Source organism: Staurois parvus, unplaced genomic scaffold (assembly GCF_062004578.1).
Source record: "Staurois parvus isolate SC_StPar_1 unplaced genomic scaffold, SC_StPar_1.0 ptg000154l, whole genome shotgun sequence".
Taxonomy (NCBI): Eukaryota; Metazoa; Chordata; class Amphibia; order Anura; family Ranidae; genus Staurois; species Staurois parvus.
The window spans coordinates 24845178-24869466 of record NW_028317950.1 but is presented as its reverse complement, the minus strand read 5'-3'; the positions used below and the strand labels follow the sequence as shown (position 1 = coordinate 24869466).

General features: G+C 43.1%; 1 protein-coding gene across 7 annotated transcripts in view; it reads left to right on the top strand.

Moving 5' to 3' along the window:
- RALGPS1 (Ral GEF with PH domain and SH3 binding motif 1) overlaps positions 1-24289 on the top strand; it is a 577572-nt gene that overhangs the window by 117420 nt on the left and 435863 nt on the right. For all 7 annotated transcript variants that reach the window (XM_089675289.1, XM_089675287.1, XM_089675288.1 and 4 more), the window contains 2 exons: positions 6857-6964; positions 7645-7695. In XM_089675289.1, coding sequence (XP_089531415.1) covers positions 6857-6964; positions 7645-7695 — 159 coding nt within the window. The remainder of the gene's footprint in view (positions 1-6856; positions 6965-7644; positions 7696-24289) is intronic.

The window sequence follows — 24289 nt, the reverse complement described above, 5'->3', positions numbered from 1 at the left end:
ATCTAAACCCGGTGGGAAAAGAGAATTATTGATAATTGGGAGCAAAGATAGAAAGGGTGACATCAAGCCACTGGAGTAGCGTACCGAATCCCACACTTGTAGGCCATGGAGCAGAATTGGACTTAGTGTCATCAGGCGTAGGGTAGGGGGGAACCATAAAAGTGTTGATGTTGCAATGGGGGCACAGTTGGGTAGTTCCAAAAGGACCCAGAGAGGAACATCAGTGGAAGCCTGCATCATAGACAGTGGGGCAATCTGGCTTGCCTGGTAATACTTACATTAGGCACCCCAAGACCTCCCTGCAGTCTATGGACAAAAAGCATATTTCTGGGGCATCTGTCAGCCCAGATAAATCGCATAATTCTCGCCTGAATCCACCGGAGGAAATGAGGAGGAACCCGCACTGCGAGAGTGCGAATATAATACAACAATTCATACAGGATAGTCATTTTCACTGAGTTAATCTGTCCTATGCAGGACAGGTGCGGGAAATGCCAAGAGAGCATAAGAGATGACACAGAGCGAAGCAATGGATAATAATTCTCAGCAAACAAAGAGCCATAGGTGGGGTCAGGCAGATGCCAAGTATTCAAGCAAAGAGGAAGCCCATTTGTAAGGGAATTGGAACTGTAGGCTCGAAACCAAATCCAAGGGCAAAGTAATATTGAGAGCGGCAGTCTCATCCAAATAATACGGAGACCATCAAGCAGAAACACGCAAGAACCTGTTGCAAGTTTGGCAGCATTGTCACTGGATTAGTGAGAGTCAAGAGGGCATCATCCGGGGTCTGGTATTCTTTTTGCTATTGAAGTGTTTAGTATCAGCATCAGGGATGAGCACAGGATGCAGAAAATCAAGCACAAACCATGCTTGATTAGCTACAGTGGAGGGCAGGGGACATACTGGGGGGTAAAATAGATCCCAATGTCTCCATAAAGAGGGCCTTTCATTTACCATGCTATTAACATAGGTGGTTTGTTAGCCTTCCTGTGATAGCAATAAAGTTAGATAAAGAAAAAAATGTCAAAAGTGTAAAAAAAAATAAAATTAAAACAATTATTAAAATACCCCTGTTGCTCCCATACACACCCTGGTTCAAATGTGCAGTGTAGGGCATGCACATGTATGTAAACATAAATTGGGCTACAACTGTAAGAGCAACCATTCTGGGGCCATAAAGTGCAGTTACCCCTGAGCTTATACCTGTAAAGGCTTTTAAAGCGTCGCTATGGACAATTTTGGATACCCTCATTTTTTTGCAATTTCACTGGCATGCATATTATAGGGCTTGACAAGTTTGGTATCTATTGAATTGATACAATCCCATTTTTAATATTTTACAAAAATGGGTATAATATTGTGGTTTTTGCCTTAAAATTCATTTTGGTGTTTTTTTTATTGCAAATATGAGTATGAAAAATAGCTGTGCAAATATTGTACACCATAAAAAATTGCTACTACCATCATTTTATTTTCCAAGGTCTTTATAGATTTTCTGGGGCTGGGGGTGGTTGATTAAATTTCTAGCAAAAAATGCAGATTTTAATGTGTGTGAGAAACTAAAAAAATGCCCCAGTAGACAAATGGTTAAGAAGCCAGTGTCTTGTTACCTGCTTCTCTAATATGACCGCTATCTTGTTCTAATCGCAATCTATTGAATTACGGCTGTTACTCCCATGCAAAGTGGCAGTTCTCTCTTGTAATATGGCAGCTGTAAAAGTGGGTTTTGTAAAGTTATGCGGGTGCAGACTGTACAATTTGAGCAGATTACAAGTTGAGCAGATTACAAACAGGCTCAAAAGTGAGTTGCAGATCTAAGGTACGAATTAGATGTGGCTGTACATGGAAAAAATAAAAAAAAACTTAGGTCTTTATAGAAAAAAGTTCCTAATAGGAATAAGTGACTTGGTTTACAAATAAGGCAAATTACACAGACATAAAGCATATCTAACACATGTAATATATACCAGTCCTTAGATGTGGAGCCTTAGCTTTCTTTTTCCAGTTTTTTTCTTTTTTTTTTTTTAATACTTGGTGACCCTGCCAGTAACACATGTTCTGTCCTGGAGTGAAACGCACGTTCATTGTACTGTAACTATGAAGGAGCCATGTTGTCACCCTAAGCTTCTCTCCAGATTTAGACTACAAACCTCTAACCCTCTCCTGCACACTGGATTTATAGCAGAATCAAGAGGTAGATTTCTGTACTTGCAGAAAATGTATTTAGCCTGAAGAAAAGAAAGCTAATTCAGCCACCACATCTAAGAACTGTTAAGCTGCAATATGTTACATTTTGGTTTTGATATACTGTAATAGTTGCAAGTACTGCAGTATGCTAGATCATCACATTTGCACACACCTCTAAAAAGCAAGAGCAATAAAGTATTAGCCAAAGATTTTTGGCTGCGCTTCTCCTATGGATCACAGAAGTGCACTTCGCTCTGCATTCCTGTGACCCGTTTTCAACCAACAGTGGGCTAAAGATGGCTGATGTCACTCTTATAACTCTGCCCCCTCCCTCTGTGTGGCTGTATCCAAGCTTTCAGTCAGGGATGCTGAGGCTAAATTACTTAAAGGATTTGAGATTCATCACTCATTAAATTGTGGGTGTATACAATTCAGTCATCCAACCATGTGAAAAGAAACTTCCTGTTTTACTCATTTCATCTGCACGTGATTAGATAATTCACACAATCTATTGTGAATTCATTCTTAATAAATCAGTCCCAGAGGGTCTGAAAGGAGAAAATAACTGGTATACTGTCTCTTTAGAAATCTCACAGTGCTCTGGGAATTCTTTCTCATATCACATTTATAGTTGTGAAACAGAGATTGCATACTATACATATGATGTTTAGTTTTAACATAAGAATCTGCATCCTATCTGCATGCCCAGCTTCTTTTCTGATACTGCTGACCTACCACCCATTAATTTGAGTGGCTATTTTGTTCTGTTCACCTGGGTCAATGTGTGTAGAGATTGCCAATGGCAGCCAGGAGAATATGTGAAAAAAGTACAGAATGTATGATAAAAAGACAAAAAAGGCATGAAATTAAAAATACACAGCTAATGAGTAAGGGTTCGTTCACACTATGTGATGTCCTGTGTTTTTATACCCTGGATAAACTCAGATCACCTCTAGGGCACATAGAAAACAACTGACAGTTGTAAACCTAGCCTAACTGGTGCAAAGTATGAAAAAGTAATTCTACAAAAAAAGTATAAACATTGGTCTTTGATATGGATAAGGTGTCATTTTCAGAGGTTTAACTGATCAAAAAGCAGTTTTGTGCTGCATACAATACTTGGATTGATATGGAAAGACTTTTTTTCTTTTTCCAGGTGAATCGTGTTGGTGAAATATGCTCTACTGACACATTTACAGTTTTCCGCACAGCTCTGTATTTTGCTGGCAGCCACAAGAGAAATAGTTTTTTATTGTATACTGTCTGACAGTCACAGATATATTCAATGGAGTGTATGAACCAATTGTATATACAAAACAGATAGATATAAGTATCCATTATGGTGTGTCAGTGATCCCTCCTATGTCTGTATCGTTGAGGTCATTTCTTGTAAAGCAAGGATCTAATACCCTCGCTCTCTTTGTGTACAAAGCCTTTACTTTTCATACTGCCTGTCTACAGATTAATGTAGCATGACAGTAGAAAGGCTTGGGTTTACACATTCCCAGCCACATTCATCCTACAACAACTTTTTTTTTGACCAGTGAGGTTTACTGAGCTACTTGGTGTAAATTTCAGTGAAGGTGCATTTCACAGTGCTGGGGTCAGAGACGCCATGGTTGGGTGACAATTATGAAACACAGTACACGGCACAGGACCCTTGGACAGGATTTTTTATTTTAGTTTAGCAGCATGATGCTTCCCGCTCACAGCTCCTGAAAGTTTATCTTGGGCAGTTTTTTTTTTCCAGTTTAGCATCATTACGCTTCCTGCTGACAGCTTATGAAAGTTTATCTGTGTGGATAAAGCTTTTCTGTTAGGTCCCTTTTACACGGGTGGTTAGATTTCAGCTTTTAGCTGCAGTTAGAGGAACTTATTTACCACAGCTAAACGCAGACAATGCATCCCTATGGCTCCATTTTACACACTTCGTTTAGCAACATTTTTATAACATACGGTTTTATGCGTTTGGAAAAATAAAGTTGACAGTGTTCAGGAATGATGTATCACAGCTATCTGTACATAAACGCAGTTAATCGCAGTACAAAGAAAAACTAGGTAAACAGTTGCATTAGAAAAGGCAAGAATTTACTACCGCAGCTAAAAGCAGCCGCATGTAAACGCACGCAATTGCAGATAAACGCAATGTACAAATGCGAGTGATCTCTGTGCCAGGAGTGTTGGAATTTCAAAATAAAAAAACATGCATTTACAAGCGGCAGAAAAAGCGCCCGTGTGAAAGAGGCCTTATCCATCTATGTATCTATAGATATTTGTAGATCCTGATATGTGAGTAGTTCTTGGCTCTGTTTACACATTTCTGACACAGGTAAGCCTTTGTAGTGTCACACCATGTGTACAGGATGGTAGGGATGTGTCTTGAATGGCAGATATGTTTCCCTGTTATCGACATTTTGGGTAGTCAGTGGTTTTCACCCATGCAGGGTGAGGGGTTCCGGGGTAGTCCAGTTGAGAGAAGAGGACCGATTTACAGTTCTCTCAGGATTGGCAAGACCTCATTTGTGACCTGGAATTTGGAAGTTCAGAGAGACTTTGGGAGGGAAAGAACCTCCCAAACCTGGTTACAGGTACTTTGGCCATGAAGGGATTATATCCGTTCTGAGTACAGAAGAGGAACTGAAAACGGTCAGCACTTGCCAGTGACTTGGAGTAGAACAGAGTTGAGTGAGCTGAGTGAGCAATGGGGGCTAGCTTGTGGCTGAGACATGGTTTGTGACCTGTGGAGATCTCTCCTCTTTGGAACCCCTGAGGCAGGCAGAAACTTTAAAAAAAAAACCTGTTAAGGCACTATATAAGAATCTATAATAATTTATGAAAGGGTGCAGCATTATAAGGGTATAGATGTACAGTTTGTGTGTATATATAGATAGCGGTTAAAATAAGTATTGAACACGTCACCATTTTTCTCAGTAAATATATTTCTAAAGGTGCAATTAACATGAAATTTTCACCACTTGTCGGTAACAACCCATGCAACCCATACATACAAAGAAACCAAAACAAGTTCAGAAATTAAGTTATGGGTAATAAAATGGAATGACACCGGGAAAATGTATTGAACACATGAAGAAAGGGAGATGCAAAAAGGCATGGAAAGCCAAGACACCAGCTGAAATCTAGCAGTAATTAGAAAGCAATCCTGCCCCTTGTCAGTGCAAATTAATATCAGCTGGTTCAATCTCAACTGATGGCCTATAAAAAAGTGTCTCATTACCAAGGTGTCACACAAGAAACATCTCTTGATGGGTAAAAGCAAAGAGCTCTTTCAAGACCTTTGCAACCTTATTGTTGTAAAGCATACTGATGGCATTGGTTACAGAAGCATTTCTAAACTTTGTTGAATGTTCCAGTGAGCACTGTTTGGGCCATCATCTGGAAGTAGAAAGAACATAATCTCATTATAAATTGGCCACGGGCAGGTGCTCCTCACAAGATTTTTGACAGAGGAGTGAAAAGAATTATCAGAAGAGTTGTCCAAGAGCCAAGGACCACTTGTGGAGAGCTTCAGAATGAGCTGGAATTAGCAGGTACAATTATTTCAAAGAAAACAATACATAATGCATTCCACCACAATGGCCTGTATGCACACTCACCACGCAAAACTCCATTGCTGAAGAAAAAAACATGCTGAAGCTTGTTTAAAGTTTCCTGCACAACATTTAGACAAACCTGTGAAATACTGGGAGAATATAGTCTGGTAAGATGAGACCAAAATTCAGCTCTTTGCATGATACACACCATGTGTGGAGGTCAAAAGCACATCACCCCAAAAACACCATACCAACAGTGAGGTTTGGAGGTGGTAACATCATGGTGTGGGGCTGTTTTTCTGCATACGGTACCTGCAAACGTCATGCCATTGCAGGAAGGATGAATTTACCAAGACATTGTTGATAAAAATATGCTGCCATCTACCAGGATGATGAAGTTGAAACAAGGGTGGACATTTCAGGTAGACAATGATCCCAAACACAAAGCCAAGAAAACCCTCAATTGGTTTCAAAGAAAGAAAGAAAGAAAATAAAGCTGCTAGAATGGCCCAGCCAATCACCTGACTTGAATTCAATAGAAAATCTTTGGAAAGAACTAAAGATCAGAGTTCACAGAAGAGGCCCATGGAACCTTCAGGATTTGTTTGTGTGGAAGAATGGGCCAAAATCACACCTGAGCAATGCAGGCGACTAGTTTCTCCATACAGGAGGCGTTTTGAAGCTGTGATTACCAGCAAAGGATTTTGTATGAAGTATTAAATTTCAGTTAGTGCAGTTAGTACTTTTTTCCCATTCCATTTAATTCCATTTTATTACACCTAACGTACTTTTTGAACTTATTTTAGTTTCTTCATATGTATGGATTGCAGGGGTTGTTACCGACATGTGAAAATATCATGTCAATAGCACCTTTAGAAATCTATTTACTGAGAAAAATGGTGATGTGTTCAATACTTACCCACTGTATACACACACACACATGTATATTGTGACATGTCAGGAATTCATAAATAAAGATTTATAAAGTTACTGAGTGTTCCACTTTAAGACTTGCCAATATTGAAGGTGCACAGCATGAGCCTAAGGAACATGTATCTACTCCAACAGATGGCATGGCATTTAGTCCCTGCTTATTGTAAACCTTTTCTGTTTGCCAGGGGAGTAGCAGTTCGGATTCTCTAGATGGACACAGCTCGGACTACGCCAACAAAAGCTATGATGCCGTGGTGTTTGATGTATTGAAAGTGACTCCTGAGGAGTTTGCTGTAAGTGACTTACCTTTTCCAGATACAATTCCCAAATTTTGCTTTTAGTTTTTAAAGGATGACTGTATCTTTGTGATTCAATTTGTTTTGCTTTTCCATGTATACTGTACAGAAACTTCTATGTCAGTAGTCAGCCATAAAGCTGTGCTTTTTAAATACCGTATGGTATTTATGGCACAGTGCAAAATAAAAGTTGTAGAAAGAAGGCATGAATTTAAGCGGAGACCAATTCCTCATCCCATAAGCTAGAGAGCTAACGTCATACAGCCAAGCAAATCAGAAGATACCTTTGCTTCCTGCATGATTGGGAAAAGGAAAAGTAATATGAAGGAGATTTCAACTGACAGGTTCCTTGATGATAGCACATAAAGTACAAGAACAGCTATATAAAGTGATTATATTTGCAAAGTTCCTTATTTAACTTACAGAGCTAAGGTGTATATAGTACAGATATCATGTATAATGTGTCATTGTATGCTGTTACAATGTTATTCATTTTGTCTAATTTCTAGAAAAAAGACAGAAAAGATGTCTAAGAAATTTTAGCTGTCACATATCTAGTGGAAACCTGACACATAACTGGTTGGCTTTTTTCTTTTTTTTTCTCTGCCTCCACTGGCAGTTTACAGTATATATCTGATTTTAAAACTGTTCTTCTATTCCTTGTGTTTTTGTTCCAGAGCCAGATTACCCTGATGGATGCACCAGTATTTAAAGCTATTCTACCAGAGGTAGGTTGCTGCTGCTGCTGCTGTAAAGTGATTGCTTTCTTGCATTTTGCATGCTGCAGATTCTCCATGATTCTTAATTGTGCTGCGATGTTCAGGAGCTGTTCAGCCATAGCTAGCATACCTCTCAGGAACAGGAAGGAACATGCTTGAGAAACTCAATCAAAACTGAGCACCACATAGGCTAGATAAAACTTAGTGTAGGTATAATTAAAACTTTTATTTTAGTTTTGGATAACGTAGGGAAGAATTAAACTCTTTGTAATTTTTCTTCTTGCTGTCTGTATCATTGAGGAAGTTTCCCTTCACTTCCTGCCCCAAAGATGTAACAGGAAGTTAGAGAAAATCTCCGAAGGTGAGGGGAATTCCTTCCTTAGACAGTTGTTTCTGGAACAGATGTCCCCATTGGATGATTTCCTCTTAGTTTTTGTTCTGGGAAGAAATTTGGGATTTTCTTACACTTTCTTTTTGGAGACACTGGTAAACCAGTACAAATAGAGGGATGAATTCCCCCCAGTGAGGTCACAGACAGCATGAAAAAACTTAACAAACGGTCTAGCCCCCTGGTGCCCAAGCTGTGACCTGCGGCTCTCAGATCTCAGCAGTCTGCAGTGGGAACATTGATTTGGGTGATAACATTGATCTCTACCAGCCTTATATGACATGCTCCCAGTTTAATATTGTCTTCTGCAGCCATCTCCAACCAAAAATGTAGCATTTCTACAATCTCTGACCCTCATTTCCTTAATTAGATCTGCACTCTCTGACAGTCCTCTCAAGCATTACATATATCAAATATTGTGTGTGGGCCCTTGGGTGATGTCGGGCTACATTTGAGCCCTCCTTTAGCGGTGATAAGTTTACAATCACTAGTCTAGCCCTTCCCCACTCTATCCAAAACAAAAGAAAAAGGTTTTGCCTGATGATGCCTACTTAATAGCTGTATGGGCTACTTAATAAGAAAATCTACATACCTTTTTTATACATTTAGGTAGCGCACAGAAATGCGACAGCGCTTTACATACTGTAGATCATTCCAATTATTTTCTACCCCCAAAGAAGCTTAGGTCTCCACCACAGTCACATAAATGTGTGAAAACAAACCTTTTCTCCTGTTTTGTATTTTTCACTAGAGGTTAGCTTGACATTTGATCATGAATGAGTGTGCTCTTGCAATGATCTCTCCTGGCCATTGCTCCAGGCTGCATTCATCTGTTCATTCATTCATTCATTCATTTAGAAGGGTATCTGTTTGGTGGACGTACTCTATAGCATCTACCAAACACTGAATACTGGTTTTGGGTAGTACAATTCTTTGAAAACAGTACCTTGTGTGTTTTCTTTACTCCCTTTGTATGACACTTTATTGGTTATTTCATATAAGCACATTCTACTGGTGTCAGCATTCTTACTGCTGCACTTTTTCTCTTATTATATGAGTTGGCTATAAATTCACTGAATATTACCCCAATGTCTTAAACTGTGCCAATCCTTTGTTAAATCAGAATCTGGGATTACACAGATGACTGACGAGTATCTGTTTTCCTGAATTTCATTAAACGCGCAACTTAAAAGAAATGTTTAAACCCCCCATTAATGCTGCATCATTGACAGTTAAATTGACCGCAACAGACCCAGCACTGATGAAAACCGTATTAAGCGTCACATGAGATGGACACTCCAGGATTAGCGGTCAATGTTTTTCTTTCCTCGTCACAGTTAATGGCTGAGATTAATCTCTGTAATATATCTCTCCTCTGAAATGATATGAATACCATGAGGAAGTTTCTGTGGGGTGCAGAGGGGATATTGGAGTACTCAGTTATGTGCTTTGTCAGCTCACCTCTTTTTGTACAGGGGGATGCTGAACTGTAAAGATCATGATTAGGCAGGACTTTGAACATTCATTGGTATGCTTAAAATTGTTTATGAAAGATATATATTTACCATTTGGATAGAATAGTTTGGGACATTTCAGGAGTCAAGAGGCCCCCAGAAGTTTGACAGTATGACATTTGAAGCCATTCTGTCAGCTTCTTGACCTCATGCTGATAAATCCCCCATTAATCAGTTATGGTGTGGAAGTATGGGTGCTTGTTCTCTTTCTCTCTGAACCTCTTCTACTCTAGGCCAATGGTGGTCAAAATATTTGATATAAGGGGCCTCAAATAAGGTGCCAAAGGGCTGAACATAGCATTCTGTACTGTGCATATAATGCTACAAAAAGCTGAAACAGAGATTTGGGAGGGCTTTGGTCAGAGCCTGAGCTCCCTGCCTACAACTCCCACCTCAAATGAGGCGATTGGTTCTCTGCTTCAAGGAGACACCCTGCTGAGTTGCTAGAAAAGCTGTTATGCTTGGAGCAGAGAGCAGAGCTAAGCTGAGTTGAGCTAAGTTGAAGATTCTCCCTTTTAACATCGGAACTAACTTTGGGAGAAAAGGCACCCTTTTGGCTCAAGAAACTTGAAATCTGCGTAAACCAAGGCAAGTATTTTATCTACCTAAATTTGTTTCTGTTATCTCTTTGCTGTGTTATTGTTCTCTGTATATTTATATATATATATATATATATATATATATATTGGCTACATCTTTTTCTGTATATATTTTTATTGCACCCTTTTGACCTTTTAGTAATAAATCTTACTTTCTGAAAGTGTTGGAACTGTTTCTAAAGCTCTTTAATGCAAACTAAGAACCCCTGTCTCTGAAGAGCGCTACTGTGTGTGTTTAAACTTCTGTATACCCTGCCTGCGGTGACAGTGGTATACAGACGCTTAGGCAAACATCATAGTGTTATTGATGATATTGCCGAGTTTCTTCTTTCTCTGTACAAAAAGGAGGTGTTGGCAGTGTGAAGGGTTAATTGCGTAATTAACCTGACCCAGTAACAATCGCTCCCAGGCTGCAGATACACAGATTGTGGTCCATGAGCTGGAAAATCTTTGTGCAGGGTGCAGCTGGGCATGGCATTGTTACGTATGTGACAGCGCGGTTTTAGATTGGCTAGTCCTGCGGTCACGAGTTTGGTGAGAAGGGCTGGGGTCTGACGCCACGATAGTCACATATTGGCTGGCAACGTACGTGGGATAGTTTGCATTAGAGCTTCAGTGCATTTTTAGGACTTAGCTCTGCACTGAAGGATTGTAACCCTTGTGGAAACAGTCCTTAGAGACAAGCGGTGCATATTTTTATATATATATATATATATATATATAGAGAGACAGACAGACAGACATATAGCAACAGCTCCTTCCTTTTTCTACTTTCTATTCTATCTTTGCTTGCAATTATGCCTGGTGACGCAGAATACAGGAAAATGAGCAAAAGTGATTTGAGTACGGAATGTACCTCACGAGGAATTGACGAGGAATCTTCACGTGAAGATTTGATTTGGGACCTACAGGAGCATGATAGCCGAGCAGACCAGAACTCGGGGAACTTGACCATGAAGGGGTTCCCGCTACCTCCGATCCGAGTGGCTCAGAGACGGCCTCACAGGATGGGCATACAGAGACTGACACTGGAGTATCACCGAATGTTATCTTCACACCACCGCCCAAGCGGACCAGCACTGGAGTGCCTGTAACCAGCAGAGACTCTCCTCAGATGCAGGACGCTCTGAAACGCATCATGGAGACAGATCCTATGGCATACTTGCAGTTCCTTGACCACCAAGCTGAGAGAGCTGCTGACAGAGAGGCTGCGGAACGCCAAGCAGCTGCTGACATGCTGCGGAACGCCAAGCAGCGGCTGACAGAGCAGCTTTGGAACACCAGGCTGAGCGAGAGGAACGCCAGGCTGAGAGAGAGGCGGTGCAGAGGGAAACTGATCGTCGGCATGAGCTGGAGATGGCGAGGCTCCAGCTACAGCGACAGGTTCAGAACCTCAGGTCCTTAGAGCACAGGGACGCCTCTCTGGCCATGGGCACAGCTGCCAAGTTTCCAGTGATGGAAAAAGATAGTGACATTGACATGTATTTACTGTCATTTGAAAAAACGTGCCGTCAGTACCATCTGCCCCAAGCACAATGGGCTCAGTACCTGACACCAGGGCTACAAGGCAAGGCCCTGGATGCGTTTGTTAAATTGCCAGAGGGGCAAGATGACGATTATGAAGCTTTAAAAGATGCCATCGTCCGCAAGTACCAGATGACCCTGGAAGTGTACCGCAAGCGGTTTAGGTCCTTGCAAAAGGATGTGGTGAGTCGCTTATGATACAAGATCAGCTCCTGCATATCTGCCCGGCAGACATCAGTTTGTCTTGGAGAGAGAGCCAGCATCTGCCAAATCTGTAGCCGATATGGCAGATACCTATGTCCAAATGCGGGTGTCTGACCATCCCAAGGCTCCTCTGAATGGCTGGAAAGGAGGGAAATAACCCATAGCAACCTACACCGGTGAGTCAAGCTCCCCTTTCCTCAACACCTGCAGTACTTGGGGTCAAGCCATCTAGAGTTCTAGATTTCGCCTGTCCGGTACCGGTGCACACAGGTCATGGATGCATGCTGCAGGTGTGGTTGCAGACTGGAGACATGCTGCAGTTGTGGTTGCAGACAGGAGACATGCTGCAGGTGTGGTTGGAGACTGGAAACATGCTGCAGATGCGGTTGGAGACTGGAGACATGCTGCAGGTATGGATGGAGACTGGAGACATGCTGCAGTTATAGATGGAGATTGGATGCATGCTGCAGATGTGATTGGAGACTGGAGACATGCTGCAGGTATGGATGGAGACTGGAGACATGCTGCAGTTATAGCTGGAGATTGGATGCATGCTGCAGATATGATTGGAGACTGGAGACATGCTGCAGGTGCGGTTGGATACTGGAAACATGCTGCAGGTGCGGTTGGATACTGGAAACATGCTGCAGGTGTGGTTGGAGACTGGAAACATGCTACAGGACACAAAAAGATCATAAGCCATTAAAAATCAAAAAGATTAAAAAATCAAATTGTGTGAAAGGGAGGGGGGAAGAACCAGGTGGAAAAAAGTGGTTTTGAGTGAAATGCCGCTTTAACAAACTATAAATGATCTTTAACACAAGACCTTATTGAAATACACAGCAGAATACTGAAGTTATTATTAGTGCTTATACAAGGCTTCAGTACTTCTGGTGTGAATTTGAGGATCATATGCTCCATATTGCTTGTAGCTATTGAGGTCACTAGTTTGTTTTAAAGTTTATATACTGCTTGTTAAGACTGTGTATCTATTTGAATATCCTCAGCCTGGGCAACAGGTACACTTCAAGTCAAATTGTACATCCCTGCAGGAGCAGGACCGATGCTAGCAGTGCATGATGAAGCCCAGTGGAGGATTTGTAGGTATATGAGAGCCCTCTCCTCCTGACAGCTTTATGAGGATCACTTTATTAAATCTTGTTGCCAAATGGTTTTAATAAGAGCTTGCTGAAGCGTATGTTAGCGCCGGTATACAGGCAGACGGGACTCTGTCTCCTTTTCTGTCTGAAGAAGGGCACAAAGATGACATTATTATTGTGGCTTAGTGAGACATAATGAAAATCTTCTTTGGCGAGCTGTAGGTTTTATTAACAGTAATATGGAGCTGAGACATATTGTTATAATTGTTTCTTTATAAAAAGCAGCTATAGGACATTTCCTTCTTGAACATGATCAGCTTGTTACATGAAAAAGTAAAAGATTAATGTTATTGCAATTTAAATTTTTTTAAACTATTTGCATTGCAGTACCAATTGTGGCCTTAATCAGGTCTGGATCTTTGACAGATACAGTTTCAATTTTGACAAGGTGGCCTTTTCCGCACATGCTAGTTGCCTAGCTAACATGCTGACCCTCTGGTTTCAGTATTTTCTGAGTCACTGACTTGGAAAAAGTAAGCCGATTTAGGAAAGTCAGAATAAATTAATATGTTTCATACTTGGATACTTGGTCCTGGCTCAGTGATTTAAGAATTAAAGCCATAACAAGACAGCCAATCTAGCATTTGCAGAATGAGCAGTGACACCTTCTGTGTCATCCACAGGACACATTTTCTTTAACCAGCTTTTGTTATAATTATGTTTGTTTTTAATAAGGGCCCATTCTCCACAGAATGCAGTGGGCCTCAGCACATGCATTTTTTGCACTGAGGTGGTGCAATGCAGAGTGCTGTATTAAGCAGCCCTTTGAAAATGAATGGTGTGTAATGCACCTTAGAACATACAAAAAGTGGCCCTAGTGCACCACAACACACATCATGGATTGTGGTGTACTATAACAAAGCTGTATCCTGGCTGGGCTTTGTCGTTCAAATTTAATTACACTGCAGTACACTAAGGCACAGATGGTGTAGTAACATGCAGTTTACTAGACTATACCTTAGCACTAAAATGTGAACGAAGACTTCAAATAAAGACTCTGTAGAGTTTACTGAAAAGACAGAATCCTTAAACATTTAACTATTAACCATCCACAAAGCATATAATATTGATAATGAAGAGTCATGCTACTTTAAGTTGATTTTTGAATCAATATGATTATTTATTTATTAAATTATGAATAACATGTGCTGCAGTCTTCTAATGACGAAGTTGACCAGAAGTATTTTCTGTGAAAAGAAACGTTACCTCTTTGTACTTCGATCTATTAGTTGTTGATAGAAAAACATGAGTTGAGTTTCTTTTAAGTGAAACTTGATCAACACAATATAAAATGATTCAATCTCTTGAGCAATCAATAAATTGATAAGAAATTTCCAACACCCAGTTGGTTCTTGAATCTGATAAGTGGTAAAAACGATGAGCATTTGACAGACTTCATCAAAATAAAAATCAATTCTTTGGAATATTGAGTTGATTATGAATACTTCTGAAGAATGATTGTAGATCTTTCAAATTAATAATCAGAATAGTTAATCCATACAGCTGGAAATGTTTGCGATCCTTTTGAAGTTCTGTTCATGCACCTCTGATGGCAATATGTTAATAAAGCCAACCGAAAGCAAATGAATAAGAAAGGCTGCATCTAGAAAAAGGTATCTGTGCAAAGTTCATAGCAGATGTTCCCTATTTCTGTAGATACTGAGACATTCCAACACATCAGCAGTGTGCTATGTGGTAAAGTATGTCTGGTTTACGTGTACATGGCCAGTCTCAGTGTTGTAACAAGAGAAACTACATGTTAGCACCCCTGTATACATCCTCAGTGTATCAATAAAAGTTGATTGCAGTAAGACAATGTTAAGATGCCCGAAATTTATCCTTAAAACTCTGTGTAGACTTTTAGGCAAAACAGTGAGCCAGTCATACGAGTAGGAAATGTGATTTGTGAAACAAAAAAAATACCGTTGCCATAGATGCAAGGAGGCCAATTTTTTGGGTTTGGTAGTTGTAGAAGTGTTGATAGCTTCATATTAAAACATTAAAGCCATTATCTATATTTATTTGTGAGATGATTTGTGTAGTAATTGCATATGGTATATCAGTTTAGTGGAGTTTTCCTGTACAGTGACTGAGGGAGCTAAAAAGAGGATGTTTGGTAGAAAATATACAAATATCATATGCCTTTTTCCAGCCAATTGTAGCAAAAATTCTTTAATTGAGCATCAGTGTGAAATTATTGGAAAGAAAATTATGAAATTTACTACCCTTCTGACGTTTTCAAATCTCTTCCATGAGATAGATTCTGAAACTCCTCCAGCCCCTCTGAAATCAAAAGCCCATGAGGCCCGTATATCTTAAATTATGAAAAAATGTTAAACTCCAACAATTTTGTGATTGCTGAGTATCAAGAAGAGAAACGTTTTGTGTTTCATTTTTGGAAGGAGTTGAAGGAGAAAACATTTCCATGACTCTCTGTGCCGAAAGCAAATTTCAAACAGTAAAATGTAATGAGATTATCTCATGTTTTGAACCTGAGTTGCACAAATTTTGGGAGACATAAACCAGCGTTCTTTACAGCAGAGATAAGAGCTGGATGCCTTTTAGTGAACGCCTGTTTTGTCAAAGTGCCCTGTGAGCTCTTGTTTTACCCCTTTGACCTATTACAATCTGTTACAGACACATGAGAGAACTTGAAAAGACATTTTCCTGATGAAAGCTAAATCTGTTTTTAGTTTGTTTTTTTCCCCAAAAAAATCTCACTTAAGAAAATATCCACTTTTGCCATATTGCATGCTCAGTCCAAATCAGAATATATACTTTTAAGAAGAGGAGACTGAGAGGTCACTAATCGAAAACTAAGAAAGTACAAAGAGACATTCGAAGGAGCAGTTTCCTCAAGTGCATGGAGTATTTCAGGTGAGGAAGGTTAGAGAGGAAGGAATGGAGTCCTCCATAAGCAGAGTATTCCAGGACAGGAGAGCTAGATAGCGGATGAAGCAGAATCCTGCAGCAATTTAGAGAACTTTAGGACAGGAGAGTTAGATAGTGGAAAGAGAGTGACCTCCATGAGCACAGAGTATTATAGGAGAGGAAAAATTATTGGTTGAACTCCCCTGCTCAGCAGAAGTCAATTGTTTAATTGCTGACGAAATGTCATGTTGGAAAATATTCCATTGATCAGCAGTTCAAGCCAATCGGCTTCAAATGATGGTTAGATCCTGGTGAGTGGAAGGAGGATTCAGCCATCTCATTTGTATGGATGGAGTAATCTCAAATCTCCAGCTTGCTGGCTGAACAAAAACGCAGTTATTTACCTCTTAACTGTATTTCCAGGAATCTTCTAGGACAGCTTCACTTGAGAGATAGGGCTCCTCCCAGGAAACACCCGCTTCACCTTTTTTCCCCTTATAAATATCCTCTCTCCCAGGAGACCCTCAGTATAAGAATATGACCGAAGGCCTAGGAGAAAGCATAAAAAAAAAAAATGGTAATAGAAACAACCCACCACAGGTTTATAACATGCCTGGACATCAGTACATAATCACACAGTAATCGGGAGGGAGTTATGCTGTCCTAGAAGATTCCTGGAAATACAGTTAACAGGTAAATAACTGCGTTTTCCCTAGTCATCTTCTAGGACAGCTTCACTTGAGAGGAGTTTAATAGAAATACATACACTAGGGTGGGCCCCTTGCTTGTAGGACCTTCCCGCCTGGTCCTTGCTGGCAATCAGATCCAATCTGTAGTGCTTAGCAAAGGTGGCGAAACTGGACCACGTTGCGGCTCTGCAGATCTGTCCGGGGGAGGCCCCTGCCTTTTCCGTCCAGGAGGCCGCGGTGGCCCTGGTTGAGTGTGCTTTTAAGCCGGTAACCTTCTGAGATCATCTCTCTTATCCACCTTGCGATGGTGCCTTTGGAGGCACTGTCCCCCTTTTTTGGACCCTGGAATAGGATAAAAAGACGGGACGAACGCCTCCATGTTTTTGTGCACTCGATGTATGCAATCAAACATCTCACATCGATTTTGCTGTAGTCCCCCTCTTCCGTGCCACCTGGGTTGCCATCAAGGGAAGGTATTATTATTTCCTGTGACCTATGAAAATGTGACACGACCTTAGGTAGAAATGCCGAATCTGTGCGGAGAATGATTCTGTCCAACAGGATCGTGCAGTATGGTTCGATAACTGATAGAGCTTGCAATTCGCTGACTTTGCGGGCGGAAACTAATGCTATAAGGAGGGTGGTTTTAAGAGTTAGAAATCTGAGAGAACATTCCTCCAGCGGCTCGAAAGGTTCTTCTTGAAAACTCTTCAGGACTGTGCCCAGGTCCCATATGGGGTATTTCGATGTGGACGGGGCTCGGCGCCTAGAAATAGCCCTCAGGAACCTGATTATCAACGAGTCTGCCGCCAACCTCAACTCCAGAAAGTTCGACAAAGCCGCTACCTGTACTTTAAGGGTATTGGCAGCCAGGTTCTTATCCGCCCCGGCTTGGAGGAATTCAAGCACTGTATGCAAGATGGGGGCCCCCGGTGCCTTGTTCCTGTCCTTCCAGGAGGAAAATTTCTTCCAGACTTTATCATATATGGCGTTTGTCGATTTCTTCCTTCCGTCTAAGATGGTGACGACCTCTCTTTCTGACAGCCCCTTCTCTGCTAGCCTGTCCCGTTCAGAAGCCACGCTGCTAAGGACAGCCTTTCTGGGTGAGGATGTAGCACTCCCCCTTGGGCGAGTAAATCGTGTGAGGGTGGTATCATCCATGGGTCTGTTAAGCTTAGTTCCCTCAACCGGGAGAACCATGACCTTTTGGGCCAAAATGGTGCAATCAGGATGACCGTGGCTTGAGATGACTGGATCTTCTGTACCACCTTTGGTAACAATCTGAATGGAGGAAAGGCATAGAGGAGGTTTCCTTCCAAATGCTTGGCTAGCGCGTCTATCCCTGCACTCCTGGGGTCCTTCTGCAGGCAGAAGCACCTCTCTAATTTCGTGTTTTGGCTGTTGGCGAAGAGATCCGTAGAGGGAGTGCCCCATCTGGCGCATATTTGATTGAATGCTGTATGGCTGAGGCACCATTCTGTCTGGGTGACCTCTTTCCGACTCTGGTCCGCCAACTGATTCAGATCCCCTTTTAGATACAGCGCAGTGATGGACTCTAGGTTTCTCTCTGCCAGCTCAGGAGGGTTCCTGCCAACTCCATCAGCCTCAGGGACCTCGTGCCTCCCTGTCTGTTCAAGTATGCAACTGCCGTTGTGTTGTCGGATAAGATCTGGACTTCTCTCCCCTCTATCCTCTCTTGAAAAGCCGTTAGTGCTTCGAAGATTGCCAACAGCTCCTTGTAGTTCGATGATTTCCTCGAATTTTCTACATCCCATCTGCCCTGGGCCAGGCAGTCCTCCATATGAGCACCCCACCCCGTCATGCTTGCATCCGTGGTGATCCTCACTGGGCTGGCTTGCTTCCATTTCCTTCCTGCCTCCAAGGTGTGGACATTCCCCCACCACTTTAGTGATTCCCTCACCTTGTGCGTGAGGCAGATCCTGGAATTTAGACCTGCTTGGCTGCCATCCCAATGGGCGAGGGTGTGATTCTGTAGTACGCTGGAGTGAAACTGTGGCCATTGCAGCCCTGGTATTGCGGCTGTCATGCTCCCGACTAGCTTCATTGCAGTCCTGACTGTGCAAGTTGACATCCTCCGGAAGGTCCTCAAATCTTGCTGCAGTTTGAGAGCTTTTTCCGTTGTCAGGTATGAGCAGGCATTTGCGGAGTCCAGGATGTACCCCAGATACGTGTTCCTCTTGGAGGGTACTAGCTGCGATTTATCCTTGTTGATCAACCACCCCAAGCTCCCTAGAAAAGATAGTGTGCGTTCTACGTGGGATCTCAGGCCTCTTTCTGTATCCGCAAATAGAAGCAGGTCGTCCAAATAGGGAATGATATTTATCCCTTCCAGCCTCAAGACTCTTAGGGGTTCCGCTAGGATCTTGGTGAATATCCTTGGAGCTGATGACAGGCCAAAGGGGAGTGCATTGAACTGAAATAGAACCGTTCTTCTTGCGCCTTCCAGCACAAACCTCAGAAACTTCCTCGATTCCTCCCTTATCGGGACGTGCAGATATGCGTCCTTCAAATCTATTGAGGCCATAAATGCTCCTGGCGACAGGAGTTCTTTCACCGTGTGTATGGTCTCCATGCGGAACTTCTTGGGTCTCACAAACTTGTTTACCTTTTTCAGATTTAGTATCATCCTGTAGGTTCCGGACGCTTTCTTCCTTAGGAAGAAATAGGAGTAGAAACCACTTCCCCTCTCTTCCTCCTCCAGCTGGCAAATCACGTTCTGCCTGAGCATTTCTTCCAGGAGGTCCACCAATGCATCTGCCTTTTCCCTGTCCCTTGGCAGGGGTGTTGTGAAGAATCTTTGAGGCGGGGGCCTTGAAAACTCTATTCTGTAACCTCTGCGAATGGCATCTAGAATGTAAGTGTTCTGGGTGATCTTCAGCCATTGTGTGTGTAAGTGTCCCAGCCTTCCTCCCACCTGGCTTCTCCAGTCACTTGGGCTGGGTCTTGGGTCTATTCTGGCTGGGGTTGAAGAGGAACCCTCCTCTTCCCCTTGACTCATTCCTGCCTCTCCTCGAGCCCCAGCCTGTGCGCTGCCCTTGAAACCTAGTCTCCCTCGTCGTGTACTGCCTGTTGGTGCAAAACCCCTTCCGACCTACTTGCCTGCTGGGGACTGGAAAGCTTTTCCTTTTATCGGCCGACCTTTCCAAGACCGAAGTTAGTTCCAGCCCGAAGAGGAGTTTTCCTTCGAAGGGCAGACCACAGAGTTTGGAGATAGAGGCAAGGCCCCAGATAGCTCTTCTTGCGGAATGTATTAGCGCCGTTGATCTAGCTGAGAACCTGATAGTTTCTGCTGATGCGTCAGCAATAAAGTCCACCGCTTTTTCCAGTACCGGCAGCGATTTGAGGATCTCTTCCACCGGGGTACCTTGTTCCAGGTGAGAGCGGAGCTGCCCCAACCATACATCCAAAGTTCTGGAGACGCAGGTCGTCGCTACTGCTGGTTTGAAGTTCACCGCGGACGCTTCCCATGCTCTCCTCAGGAATGTGTCTGCTTTCCAGTCCATTGGATCTTTCAGGGACCCGCCGTCCTTGAAGGACAGGTCCGTCGCTTTTGAGATTCTAGAAAAAGAGGCATCTGGCTTCGGGCAGGTTTCCCACATGGAAGCATCTTCGTCTTTTAACGGGTATCGCCTCTTAAGATTCTTGGGAAAGAAAGCCTTCTTTTCTGGTTCTTCCCATTCCCTCCTAATAGTGGACCATAGGGTAGAGTGCACTGGGAATGTGTGGCTGCTCTTTGTTTTTAGCCCTGCGCACAGCTGGTCATGGAGAGAGAGGTCCTGTTGTTCCTCCTCCAGATCCAGAGTATCGTAGATCACTTTCAGAAGGCTCTTCATGTCTTCTGCCTGAAAAAGGAATCTTTGCGCTTTTGGATCGTGATCCTCAATCTCGCCTTCCTCCGAGTCCGAAGTGCTCGATGGTTCGGCTTCCCTTGCGGCAGTTGCCTGGTCCTGCTTCCTCTTTTTTTCCCCCCCTGGGTACTGCCTGAAGTGCCTGGTTGGGGCTCGTCCTGGGCTGGTCCCGGCCTCTGCTCCCTGAAGCTCTTGGACATTTCTTGTGTCATATTCTGCAGGAAATCCTTAAAGAGGGACCCAGACTCCTTTTTGATAAGCTTATCTATGCAGTCTTGGCAGAGTTGCTTCCGCCAGGAGCTTGCCAGTTTCTTTCTGCAAGTAGCACATTTCTTTTTCAGCTCGCAAGGAGCTTCTCTTCCCCCTCTATCTTCCTCCTGTGGGTCCATCTGGGGACAAGGAGACATTGATATTTATCAACCACGGGGGCCCCCAGGGACTCCCCCACGTGTACCCCTCCAACACCCTAAAAGCCAGCAGGGGGGGATGAGTGTGGGGGGTGCCTGAGGGTCCCGGAGGGGGGAGGGGGGGAAGGGGGTGAGTGGCGGCCAAAAAGGCCCTTACCTTGCTGCAGGCCTCCCCCAGCCCTGACAGATCTGCCTCCATCCTTGCCGCAAACTCCTCCTTAGTGCGGCGGTTTTTCAGGGACTGGCGGGCTCCGCCCCCCCTGGGGTCCCGTCACGCCGACCTCCCCCTCACGTCCGCCGGTGGAGAAGCGGCTGTGGCGTGGGCTAATTCCGCGGTCCGCCACCCACATCCAACATCGCGGCGGCCACTCCATGTTTCCTGCTCCGGAAGTGACGCCGTCCCGGCGCCCGGAAGTGACGCGGTTGCGGCGTCCTGACCCCGAGCAGCCGCACCTCCTGGCCATGCTGCCGGGATCCCAGAACCAGGTAGGACTTACCTCAGCCCCCAGGGAAAGGCACCACTGCCCAGGTCGGCGGAGCGGGCTCTACCCCCCTGGAGAGCCCCGCTAGGACCATCCGGGGTCTGTCACCCCCACCCTGAATGGTCTGTCCATGACAGGAGCCTGACTGAAAGCCCCCCACAAGGCCCCTGCCCTGCTAGAGAAAGGAGGAAGGGGGGCCTCAGCCCTCTGTACCTCGCCAGACGGCCGGGAAGAAAATAATAAATCGGGCGCAGCTCCATCCTGGCCAGAGGAAACACTAATACTGAGGGTCCCCTGGGAGAGAGGATATTTATAAGGGGGAAAAAAGGTGGAGCGGGTGTTTCCTGGGAGGAGCCCTATCTCTCAAGTGAAGCTGTCCTAGAAGATGACTAGGGAAAATAAACTAACCATGTATAGAGTAGAAATAGTTGGGTCCTCAGCACAGGGTATTTCAAAAGAGGGGAGTTAGGCTACATTTACACTATAACCTCCTGCCCTACTAGTTTCGTCATCCGATGTCCTCACGGGGTGGATGTGAGGACGTTGGATGATGAAACTAGTAGGGCGGGGCTTCTTTTGGATGTGAAGTCTGGATGCTCCTCGTAGACTGTCGGCTGTGATATCACGGTGAGCGAGGCTCATCCCTGTTTTCTTGAGGCTGTCATTGCTGGTGTCGGCTAGACACCCTGTTTGTGAGTGCATTTCTGACGTTTTAAAACATTTTGGTTTTAAATGTACTGCACCATGATTCCCTTTTTTGATTCCCCGAACATGATCTATGGTATGGAGACGTGATGACTACCTGCTGTTAAGGCTATTCCATATTGTGCTGACTGGCTGCTTGCAGTATATTGCTCCCAGTTTGGATTACTTCTGCTGATCATCGCTCCCAGAGCAAACGCTATCTTTGCTGACTTATAATGTGGTCAGCATGGAGCTCTGGTGAGTGTACCCATTTCATTCAGTGGTTTGATTTATACAAGATTTCAGAACTGTTTAATTACTTTGTTATGGTGGATGGACTTTTATATAAAAAATTTTCTATCACGGATATCATTATTTTAAATTAATAATTTTTGTATTTACTTATATTTAGCGCACTCTTTGTTTTATTCACATTTTTACCTTTTTTTGGTTAGGAGTGCAGCTTTTGTTCTATTTAGTTTGTGGTGCTTTTTTTTTCTCTATTTCTCATATTAACATGATCTGTGCAAGTTTCCATATTTTTGTGCGTGACCTGTCTCAACTGTGAATTCCAGCGTATAGTCAGACATTTCTAGAATGATGTAGTAGCGTCAACCGCAAAACCACAATGACATCATTCTGCAATTAAACCAATTATAATCCACGCTAATGGGCGTTCTAATGAGAAGCCATTAGCTTTTAATTTTGCTCTTGACTGTAAAATATTGTGTATATATATCGGCATTCTGGTATGTTGATGAGATATTCTTTAGGGAAAATTTATATAAACTGAGAAAAGTGACTGGGTCATCACATGAGTCTGCCTTAAAATTAGTTTTCTGTTCATTTCAAACTGCTCATTTGCTGAACAGAAAAACAACCTACCACAAAAAGCAACATTGATGGGTCTAGTTGCAAACTGTTGTGTGTGTGTGTCCTTTTCAGGCTCCAATAATAGGATTTGCCTCTAGCAGTTTGTGTCTCTGACTTCCCCCAGTAGACCCTAATAATGTGTCACCCTTTCAGAGCTGGGGTTCACTAGTTATTTGTGTATTTTCTCTTATAGGGAACCCATTCAGAGTGTATACAAAAGAGGACAGCCAACCCAATGTATACAGTTGTGTCCAAAATTATTCAACCCCCAATGCTGTAAAGGGGTTTAGGGACTATAGTGTACATTTGGAATTGTATTCAGAATCAAATCCTACAAGGACGTTGTAACTACCCAAATGCAACTAAAATGACATCAATTGTTTATGTAATACAGTAGTAAATGGTTCTTATGTGGTTTCTTCATTGCCACAATTATTCAACCCCTTAAAGACTACCACTCTGAAGAACAGAGGTTCATACAGGTGCTTTCCATCAGGTATTGAAAACACCTGTGGATGTCACCGAGCAGCAATCAAGCATAATAAGCACCAATTAGGCAGCTTTAAAATGACTGTGATACTCAGCTCCTTCTAGACATTTACTGGTGTGGTTACAAACATGGTGAAGGCAAGAGAATGGTCCAGGAAGACAAGAGAAGAGGTGATTTCTCTTCACAGGAAGGGCAATGGCTATAAGAAGATTGCAAAGATGTTAAACATACCAAGAGACACCTTAGGAAGCATCATTCGCAAATTCAAGGCAAAGGGCACTGTTGAAACGCTACCTGGTCGTGGCAGAAAGAAGATGCTGACTTCGACTGCTGTGCGCTACCTGAAGCGTAGAGTGGAGAGAAGTCCCCGTGTGACTGCTGAGGAACTGAGAAAAGATTTGTCAGATGTGGGTACAGAAGTTTCAGCCCAGACAATAAGACGCACACTGCGTAATGAAGGCCTCCGTGCCAGAACTCCCAGGCGTACCCCCTTGCTGTCTCCAAAGAATAAGAAGAGTCGACTGCAGTATGCCAAAAGCCATGTGGACAAACCACAAAAGTTGTGGGATAGTGTTCTGTGGACTGATGAAACAAAATTAGAACTGTTTGGGCCCATGGATCAACGCTATGTTTGGAGGAGGAAGAACAAGGCCTATGATGAAAAGAACACCTTGCCTACTGTGAAGCATGGTGGAGGGTCAATCATGCTTTGGGGCTGTTTTGCTTCTGCAGGTACAGGGAAGCTTCAGCGTGTGCAAGGTACCATGAATTCTCTTCAGTACCAGGAGATATTGGATGGAAACGTGATGCAGTCCGTCACACACCTGAGGCTTGGGAGACGTTGGACCT